At 38.3% G+C, this 10,847-nt stretch overlaps 1 protein-coding gene across 1 annotated transcript in view; it reads right to left on the bottom strand.

Moving 5' to 3' along the window:
• Positions 1-3,087: 3,087 nt before the first annotated feature.
• The window catches only part of SLC9B2 (solute carrier family 9, subfamily B (NHA2, cation proton antiporter 2), member 2), a 40,309-nt gene continuing 32,549 nt past the window's right edge, over positions 3,088-10,847 (bottom strand). Inside the window, exons 10-11 of the mRNA XM_015569984.1 lie at positions 8,495-8,631; positions 3,088-3,499 (exon numbers count right to left, since the gene is read on the bottom strand). Coding sequence (XP_015425470.1) covers positions 3,278-3,499; positions 8,495-8,631 — 359 coding nt within the window. The 3' untranslated portion in view covers positions 3,088-3,277. The remainder of the gene's footprint in view (positions 3,500-8,494; positions 8,632-10,847) is intronic.

Raw genomic sequence — 10,847 nt, 5'->3', positions numbered from 1 at the left:
TGGGCGGGGCCTGAGTGGGGCTGGTGGCGGCGGAGCCTTTACTGGTAAGTGGCGTTGTAGCTGCTCCCACTGTGGACTCGAGAGTTCCCGTATTCACCCGGACTGCCAGGTGTTTATTTCGGTCTCTCCAACCCTTTTCAAATCTCAACGTCTCTTCTGAATCTTAACCTATTGGTTTGTAAAAATCCAGGCACATAGTTGACATTACAGAACCCTGTGGCCATATCGTAGCGCCCCCCTACCGCCCTCTGCTGCACGGATCAGGAGTAACTTGTCACAAGTCAGATCTTGTTTTCCTGAAGTCATCTTAAATACCATAAAATAGCAGTCTCTGGGGTCAATCCTGTCTGGGCTGAAAGTTCAGCACTGATAGTTTAGTTTTGAAAAATATATTTTTACTGATTTCAGAGAAGAAGGGAGAGGAAGAGAGAGAAATATCAATGCTGAGGGAGAATAATTGATCGAATGCTTCCTGCATGTCCCACACCCAGGATAGAGCCTGCAACCTGGGCATGTGCCCTGACCAGGAATGGAACAGCGACCTCCTGGTTCATGGGTCGATGCTCACCTGCTGAGCCATGCTGGTCTGTCTTCCTGTTGATTTTCACAGCCAGATGTTATATGGGCGCCTCTTTCTGCCTCTAGTGCTCTGGGCTGGGGAGTCTGGCTTGGAGGCCTCTACCGGGAACCCCTATAGCTGAGATATTCCTCCAGAAGCCCAGCTGCCACCTATGGGAGCAGGGCCAGCCCATTTTGTACCTCTGACCTTCCTACCAGTCTTGATGTGGTTTCTTTTCTAGATCCTTGGTTTTAAGACCCCTCTTCAGCTAGTCTTTAGTTGGTTATTCAGGTTGATTGCTCTATATTTTAGTTATAATTCCAGTTTGGTGCTGGGAGGAGGTAAATGTAACATTCACCTACTCTACCACCGTCTTTGATCTTTGAGAACACGTTTGAATCATTCACTTGGATTACAGCTATTTGAACATATCCTACTTTCTTGTAAGATTCTTGAAAACAAGAATGTCTTATTTACATCTGTATTCCCAAGTTTCAACCACCCACTAGAATTCAAGTTGCATTAAAAACAGAGCCCTTGTTTATCACGGTATTCCCCAGTAGCTAGCATAAAGCCTGGCATATAGCAAACATGTTTTTAAGTGTATTTGAATGAGTGAATGAATGAATTTTAAAACATAAGCTCCACGACGGCAAGGATTTTTATTTTATTTATTGCAAAATGAATATTAGAACAGGTGAATAAAAATTTGGGGGAGGCTTACCATTCATTATATACAATAAAAAGTCATCAATATATATATCTTCACAAAACTCAAATGTATGCATTTATGTTAACTTTGGCCCAACTAATTCAATGGAGAATATACCTTTATGAAAATAACACATTCTTCAGAACTGCAAGGGTAAAATTTAAAAGAATCTGAATAAAACGGGTATTTACACTAAGAGTAGTCTCAGTTTTCTTTCTTGTACTTTCCTGTGTTCTAAATTTTCTGTAATTGAAATGTTATTTTATAATCAGAAAAAATAATCAAATATTATTGTTAAAGAATGTAATGGATGAGATTGTTTGCAAATGTATGGCTCAGGAAATTTTGAGCACACGCAAGTTCAATCAAGGTTATTTAACGTTAATGCCAAAGAGAAAAACATTGACTTTATAGTATGTTAACTGAATACAAATTAAGCTAGTTTTGAATGGAGGTGAACATCATGGGAGAAGGGGCATGGAGAGGCTGTATACAGATCACTTTGGTGGAATCAGAGTATTCATAATCCACTCATTTAATACATATTATATAATTCAAGGTTAGATAGAATTTTGAATTCTAGGTTAAATGGTTTGGATGGGATACGACAAGAAGTAATAAATTATTTATGTATATAAACAACATGACAAAAGTTGCAAACAGTATTTTAGCATGATTATCCTAGCAACTAGGAGTTGACCAACAGTAATAAAGGCACTTATGGGTGTTATACCAAAGCAGAGATAGTTGAGTAAGTAGGATACAGTGTGACCTATGCAGATGAATTTTTCCTCTACTATCCTCTCTGCTGGCATGTCCCAATGTCTGAAATTCCAGCCACAGAAGTCACTCTTTTAGTTAAAGAGTGAAAGCCTTTGTTAAAATGCAAGAATATGTGACCAAGTGGTGGTGCCTGCCAGCACAAAGGCACCTCTGGCTCCCCAATCTGATCTTTCCTTCCTGGTAGGAATGTGAATGCTTCTCTGCCTCCTCACAGCTGGTGTGGTTGTCACCAATAGAATGTAGGGGAGATGTGTGTCCACCCTCCTGCCACTTCCTTAAAAACAAATTGCTTGCCTTGGACTTCCTTATTCCCTTCGTCCTGAGGGCTAGAAAGGAGACCCATCTTTAACCTGTGTCCTGAGCAGAGCAGAGCCTCCAGACAGAGGGTGGGTCTGAGTTTCCTCATGAGCAGAGGAACCCTGTCAGCATCAATCAGCCAGTCAGTTTCATAACACACAAATACATTTCTACTTGGTATTTTTTTGTTTGTTTGTTTCTTCATTATAGCAACTTATGAGGTTGGCATAGATTTGAAAATGAGTTACCTCTCACCTAGAGAACAGGAAGAACCTGAAACAAATAACAAAGGGCTGGACAGGGCGCTCTTTAGGTGGAGGCAAACCCAGAGGCGCCACTGAAAGGGGGACTCTGTGTAGCCAGCTAGGAGTCAGGACAAGGGCTTCTGTTGTCTAGAAAGCGCAAGAGGAAGAACCAATGAAGACGCTTTGTGTACTTTAATATTTTGGCAGGACGAATCTGTTCTAATAAGAGGGGTAGAAGTGGAGGTAAAAAAAAAAAAAAAAAAAAAAAAGGAGCCAACTCAACACACGATAAGCTAGGTGACCACGCATCATGAAGCTGTGACTAACAGTGAGTTGGGGAAAGCTGTTGGCTGGCAGAACAGGATTCTGAACTTGGTCTTTCTCAGGTGAATTTTAAATTGTGGTAGCACATTCAAGTGTATATGCCCCTGTACAAATTGAGATATGTGATGAAGTGGCGTTTGAAAAAATAATAAGGTAGAGAGATCAGGTTGGAGATGCAGAACATCACCATCCACATGGAAAGGGTAATGGCTAAAAATGCTGTTTAAAGAAATAGTCACACGTTTGGTTCTATTCATTTTAAGCTTACACATTACATATTTCAGGATTCATCTTGATAAAAGTAGCCTCTGTTAGCAGCTTTCTAATCATCATATTCAGCATTCTTTCCTTTCACCTCTAAAGGTGTATAGAAATTTCCCCTTGAACTTCCTCATCTCTATTTTGATGGGCAGCTTTCTGGAGAAGCCTGGGGCCCAGCAAGCCAATCAGTAGGCTTCCAATCGGGGCTGTGATGAGGATGGCCAGAAACGCCACTGTCAGCACGTCCATTCCATATTCTTCTGACTGTTTATCTCCATGTGATCTTGCTGTGTCCAAAGCTACAGATCCTATTGCAGCCTATAAAAGTTTAAAGGTAAATTTTGTAAACACAATAAGATAAACACATAGACAGAAGGCCAATTATTTTTAAACAAATTGCTTATTCTTTTAAAAAAATAATGAATCTTTTTTTAAAAAAATATTTTTTATTGATTTCTGAGAAGGGAGAGATAGAAACATCAATGATGAGAGAATCATTGTTCGGCTGCCCCTTGCATGCCCCCTCCTGGGGATGGAGCCCACAACCTGGGATGTGCCCTTGATCAGAGTTGAACCCAGGTCCCTTCAGGCCACAGGCTGACACTCTATCCACTGAGCCAAACCAGCTACGGAAAATTGCTTATTCTTTTGCTCAACTAAGAAAGTTCAGTAAGTCTTCTTTCAAAGTATACTGAAGTTGGTTCTGATTGTTTGAAAACTGCCCCTGCCTTTGCACGGGGAAAGAATGATGATTCATCTATACCTCTCTGAAAAGGTAAGGTTACAAAAAATATCAGGCAAATATATTTCAAAACACAAGGTGAACACAGACTTATGATTAGCTAATTATAACATGATTCTTTACATTTCTTCTGACTAAAGAGGAAAGTTACTGGGCATCTCAATTTTTCATCTTTAGGGATTTGGAATTAAGAAAGAACAAGATGAAAAAAATATGTAGTGATACTTACTGGAAGATGATGAAGTTTTAAATGAAAAAAAGAATATGTATTGTTTTAGAATCAAAACTAATTTTTAAACATCATGAAACTTGAAAGTGGTAGTACCTTCAAAACTAGGTATTTGGTTAACTCTTTGGCTCAGGGTTGGTGAAATGTTTCATTTAAAGTTTACTGGAAAATCTTATAAAACTTCTTGTTTTCCTTTTAGAGGCAAAATACAGTGCATATGGGAAAATCATATATCAGTCTATCTGGTTTTCCCCTTATTCCACTGAACACATTAGCCTCTAGGACAGTGAAACAGAAGAGGAAATGTTAGTGTGCATGAGACACAATGGCAGAGACTACTAACTGACCACAAATATCTGAATGTCCCTTTTTCCTTCCTTATTATATAATTCCTGAGTTTTAGCTGGTCTCATTGCTATCCATACAGACACTTTTTTTTCAGCCTTCATTGCAGCAAGATGAAGCTCTGTATCTAAGGCCACTGAGAAGTGAGTGGAAGTGATAAATGCTACTTCCGGTTGTTCCCTGAAAACAAATAGACACTTGTACCTTATTCTTTCCCCCTTTCTCACTGGGTGAGAAACTGTGGAAGCTGGACTCATTGAAAGGCACATGCTGAGGACAGTGGTCACCCTGCCAGCTCTGGGATGCCCTTGCAGGACTGCTGTTGAGAAAGAAAAAAGCTATCTAATTTAGTCCCTGTATTGAGGCTTCTTTGTTATTGCAGGTTACCTGGCACCATAACTAATTCAGTGTTTCATGAATTCTTGGAAAGGATTGCACACATGATGATATATATCCAACTCTTGAACAATACGGGTTTGAACTCTGCAGGTCCACTTATACGTGAATTTTTTTTCGATAAATATACAGTCAGCCCTCCATATCTCTAGGTTTTGCAGCTGTGAATTCAATTAACCATGATTGAAAACAGCTTCCGGGGGCGGCACCCACGCCCACAGAGTCCGCCTGAGAGTGTGGACCAAATCAGGGCTCTCGGAAGCCCAGACTTAAAGGAGGACAGGGTGGTGTGGGAGGCCGGTATGGGGGTGTTGGGGGGGCCTTCAAGACACTTCTCCTGAGCACGAAGGCAGGATTTCTGCTGCCCAGTTTGGATCCTTACCGAAAGCCCCACATGAGACTAGTAGTGAATCAGGATCGCCTACACCGAGCACCCCCACATGGCAGGCATTATCGGCTTACACTATAGGCGAGCCGGGTGAAAGGGTCGTTCGACCCCCAAAGGGGTCGCGACCCACAGGTTGAGAACCGCTGCCATAGGGTCTTAAAGCAGAAAAGTGAAAGGATCTGGAATTATCCAGCCGAAGAGTATGGCACAAAAAGCAAACCAACATTTGATGGTGCAGGACTCAGAAGGTGACCAGCAGTGTTCTGTTCTAAGGAGAAGTGAAAAATGAATCTTCAACTACAAAAGAGTTACGTAAGCATCTTTTCCCGAATTGCTTAAGCCTGGCCCCAGGGACTATAACACAAAGCTGAGAGAGAAAACTTGTCCAGCTTGCCCATGGCTGCACTGCTCTGCGGGTCTCCCCTGAGGAGTTTGCAGTTTTACACCCTCTGTAGTTCAGTTCTACAGTGTCCCTCTCAGAGCATGCGCCACACTTGTCTGGAGCCGGTCTGCCTCGCTAAACTAGAAGACCCACCAGGGCAGGAACTGAGGTTGGCTTTGGACAGTGCCCTTTGATACGCAGAAGATTTGAATTTTGACGTAGGCCTGGTTATCTATTTTTCTTTTGCTCCCATATTTTTGATGTCATATCCATATCTTTGATGTCATATTCAAGAAATCATCTCCAAATGCAATGTCATGAAGATTTTCCACTGTGGTTTCCCCCAAAAAGTGTTCTTGTTTTAGCTCTGATGTTTAGATCTTATCTGTTTTATGTTAATTTTATATGTGGTATTTTTTAAAAAAGGATCAACTTCTTTTGCATGTGGGGGGGGGGGGGGAGCATTTTCCACCTGCAGTTGGGAATCTGCAGATGCAGAGGGCTGAGTGTATGCATTGTTCTACACCACTTTATATAGGGTGTCCCAAAATTCACGCAAGATTTGCAATTCAATTCAATTCCAAATCTTGCGTGAATTTTGGGACACCCTATATAAGGGCCTTGAGCATCCTCAGATTTGGTAAGCACAGGTGGGTCCTGGAACCAATCCCTCACTGATACGGAGGGACAGCTGAATTTTGCGGGAGTCAAAACTTAAACACGAATTTTTGACCCCTGACCCCTGTATTGCTCAAGGGTCAACTGTATATTTCTCTTTTATGTGTGTATATGTATGTGTGTATATCTTTGGGAGTGTATATGTATACTGAATTGTGATTTAAAGTATATTTTTATAGTATCATATGAAAAAATGTTTGAAAAACAACTAATATAGAAAAGATGCATAAAAAGTCTTGTGCTGTGGCAAAGGGAGAAAAAAGAAAATTCTATACAATACTTGTTTCACAGAACATACATTCTTGAACACAGATATTATCTATATTCCTAGACAATATATCTTGTTTTTTAAATTTTTCTTTGATAACAGGAAGGTGCCATCTTTTAAAGTTTAATGCTTAGAAACAAATATTTTATATCAAAGCTACTAGAGGGATTCTTTTAACATTTATTTACTAAAGTTACCAGAAGTAGTGTGGAAGCTGAAGACACTGAGGGAGAAACTATTGTATCTATTGCACTATATTAACCTCACAGTATTCTTAGCAATTATATATCAGACATCTTTGAAAGTCTGATGGAAAGAAAAAACTTTTTTGAAATAATACTTAAGCCCAGAACTGTACAACATCTGGCATGTAGTTACAGAGCATACACATCCCCCCAAAATTCCTAAAGTATGAACATTTGATTTTCATTTCATGAAATAGATACTTAAATAATTGAAAAAAATCAGGGATGGAAGTGTTAAATCTCATTTGCTATAATTACTCTAGAAAATACGCAATGCAGCCCGGGCTAGTGTGGCTTAGTTGGTTGGAGCATCATCTGTACACTGAAAAGTCGTGGATTCAATTCCTGGTCAGGGCACATACCCAGGTTGCAGGTTGATCCCTGATGGGGTTGAGTATAGGAGGCAGCTGATTGATGTTTCTCTCTCACATAATGTTTGTTTCTCTCTCTCCCTTCCTTTTTCTCTCTAAAATAAAACAAGTGAACAAACAAAAAAACATATCCTCAGTGATAAAAAAAAAATATACGATACAATTAGGAATATATTATATTTGCAGCAAATCATACTCTAAAGCAGTGGTTCTCAACCTTGACTGTACATTAGAATCACCTGGGAATCTTTTTAAAATCCTGATTTCTGGGCCTCATCCTCCGGAAATTCTGTTTCTTTGTAATGAGGTTGGGCCACAACATTAGTAATGTGCAGCGAAGGTTGAGAAGCACTGCTCTAAGAGTGCTGATTTAACGAGCAATTATAGGGAGTCTATCAAATTCCTGGTCAATAATTTCAAGCACCTGTTAGTGCCTTGTTCATTAAGGGCATGAATTTTGGGTCCTGTGTTGAGACAACTGATGGAAGGTTCAGCTAGTTTGAAAAACAACATTAACTAATAATCTAGGAAATCAGTAAAACATTTTCTGAAATGTTTGTCAATAAAGTCTTCTACTGTATATATAAAGACTGTGGTCAAGCATAACATCACCAATCATATTGATGCTGAAGTATTTCCAAATACTTAGACAAACCATACTATTTGTTTCACTCTCTTCTTAGAAGATAATGAAATAAAAAGTATTAACAACTATCTCTCTGGGGAATTTAGAGAGCTCTCATTGATGAAAATTCAAACTCTTTCCTCCTGCTACTACTGCTTCTTAACAATGTGAGGGAAATTTATTGGAATTTCTGTTGTACCCTGGTGATCTAAATCAGTGGTTCTCAACCTTGGCTGCACATTAGAAGCACCTGGGAATCTTTTTAAAATCTGGATTTCTGGGCCTCATCCTCTGGAAATGCTGTTTCTTTGTTACTAATATTGTGGCCCCACCCCATAACAAAGAAACAGAATTTCCGGAGGATGAGGCCCAGAAATCAGGATTTTAAAAAGATTCCTAGGTGATTCTAATGTGCAGCCAAGGTTGAGAACCACTGATCTAAATAAATTTAAATGAGCTGTCATATTTAAGGACTTGATATACCAAAAATAAAACTTTTAAAGAATAGATGAGTAAAACTCTTTACAAATCAAACTTCAATTACTTATTTTCACCAAATTTGACTAAGCTCTTTTATTTAAAATTTCAAGGTATCAAATAGAAATGGGAGTTAAACTGTAAAGCCATTCTTTAGCTACCATTACCTGGACTGTGGCCTTCGGAAGCCATGCAAAAGAAATGAATATCTTTTCTTTTATGTTAAAACCAGCAAAACACACCATCAGAAATGTAGTCAAAATTCGTATCAATACTGCAATGCCCAAGGTGGCAACACAAAGGCCTGTAAGAAATACTCAATTTTTAGACATAATAAAATATTGGGGGAGAAATCAAATCTCAGTTATTGATTCAAAATACTATCAACAGCAGTAATATAAATCCATTAAAAAATTCAAAAGACAAAAAATAGGCATAATTTATCAAAATATTAATACAGATACAGGGGTCAGCAAAGATAGGTTTACAGTTGAAAGTACATTAAACAGCTTATTATTTATTAATTATTGTATTATTTACTTGTATTACAACTGTAAACCTACTTTTGCCCTCATCTGTATTAAGGATCAATCAGGCCATTTATTTAAAAGAAGGTATTTTCCCTAGAATAAAATGAAGACTTAATTAAACATATTTGATTTTCTGCAAAAGAGATTTGAGTGTTATTTCTCTTATGCATTATAGCAAAAACTACACTTTCTCCCATGTGTTTTTTCAACAATAATTTACTAAATGATAACAATGCATGACAGGATTTGGGTTAAGTACTGGGTCCACAAAATATATATAGAATGTACAGACTTTGCCTCAATGTACTTCTAAGTCAGAGGAAACCAGAAGCACAAACAACCAGTTAATATACTGTAAGGTAAGTGAAGTATAAATATATTGGTAAGAGAGCAAGAAGAAGAGAAAAATCAGTATTTTCATCATAATGGTTGAGAAGTCTTTACAGAGTATAAGACCAGAGGTGATATTCAAAATGTTTATCAGCCACTGTGTTTTACCGCCCTTGTGTTTACACCGACTGTCCATTAGGCCTGGTTCACATGTACATTACTTCATTTAGCCTTTTAAATTCCTTTGCTGATAGAGATAAGTTCATCCTGATTTGCAAAATAAGGGATTGTGACAAAGGCTGCTGCAGGTTACTGGATCTAGGGAAGGTACAGCTAAGGCGACTGGTAAATAATAGGGTGGCTTTTTTTGAAGTAACATTTGTTAAGTGTTTACTCTGTGCCACATTCTGTATTAAGCCCTAAGTATATTACTTTTCTTAATCCTTACAACCAGTGGGGTAGTTTTTCTTATTTTACAGTTGAAAAAAAAAATGAAATTCAGAAAGGATAAACTTTCTTAAGTTTAAAAGGCTGTCAAACACCAGATAAACATTGCTGGGGGTCTATTGTGAATCTATTGTGAATATGGTTTCTTTATAGAAAAGCTGTGTGGCTCTTTATTGAAGATATATATATATACACATATATATATATATTTTAAAAGAGGACTCAGAAGGCTCTGGAAAATATAATTTCAGACTTCAATGTAAAAAGTGGCTTAAAGATCTCCCAATGCTGTTGAGAGCTCAAATAAAATAAAGACCAGTACGCATTCCGTGGTCTTAGCAATATGACCTTCATCAGAGCAGGGTTGGTTGTGTGAAAGGGCAGATGCTGGTCTAAAATGTATTTTTTTTAATGTATTGAATAAAAGAATAAGAGTTAAAATGGAAAAAGGGGATATGGTTACTTACCTCTTTGGAAAAGTTGAAAAAAGGAATAGAGAGGTAGATTAGTAAGTGAGGAGGGAAGTGAAATGGAGAAAGAATAAATTTTAATTGTGTTAAAATACACATAAAATTTACCATCTTAACCATTTTAAAAATATATATTTTTATTGATTTCAGAGAGGAAGGGAGAGGGAGAGATAGAAACATCAATGATGAGAGAGAGTCATTGATCAGCTGCTTCCTGCACACCCCCTACTGGGGACCAAGCCCACAATCCAGGCATGTGTCTTTGAGGGGAATTGAACCAGGGACCCTTCACTCTGCAGGCTGATGCTCTATCCACTGAGCCAAACCAGCTAGGGCCATCTTAACCATTTTTAAAATATGGTTTCTTTATAGAAAAGCTGTGTGGCTCTTTATTGAAGGGTACTAATATTTCTCCCATGATGGTAAATTTTTCAAAGTATTTGTTGTCTGAAGTATAAGGTACAAGAAATGATACCACTCTCAAAGGGGAACATTAAAAGTTTGGGAAGAGGATGATGAGAAAGTTTTAGACACACTGAGTTTGAAATTTTGTAGGACTTATAAATGGAATATCCAATTACCAACTGAGTATATTGATTTAGAGATAAAGATTTTGGAAGTATGTAGTTCATAATCAAAACCACTGAGTGTAGGTGAGCTCAGAGATGTGATGTAGGGTAAGTAGCATAGAAGCTTTGGAAAGAACTTAAAGAGCAGCATTTAAGCCACATATATGTGAGTGT

The sequence above is a fragment of the Myotis davidii genome, unplaced genomic scaffold (assembly GCF_000327345.1).
Source record: "Myotis davidii unplaced genomic scaffold, ASM32734v1 scaffold226, whole genome shotgun sequence".
NCBI classification, from domain to species: Eukaryota; Metazoa; Chordata; class Mammalia; order Chiroptera; family Vespertilionidae; genus Myotis; species Myotis davidii.
The sequence above is the reverse complement of the archived record's forward strand: the minus strand, read 5'-3'. Positions and strand labels throughout refer to the sequence as shown.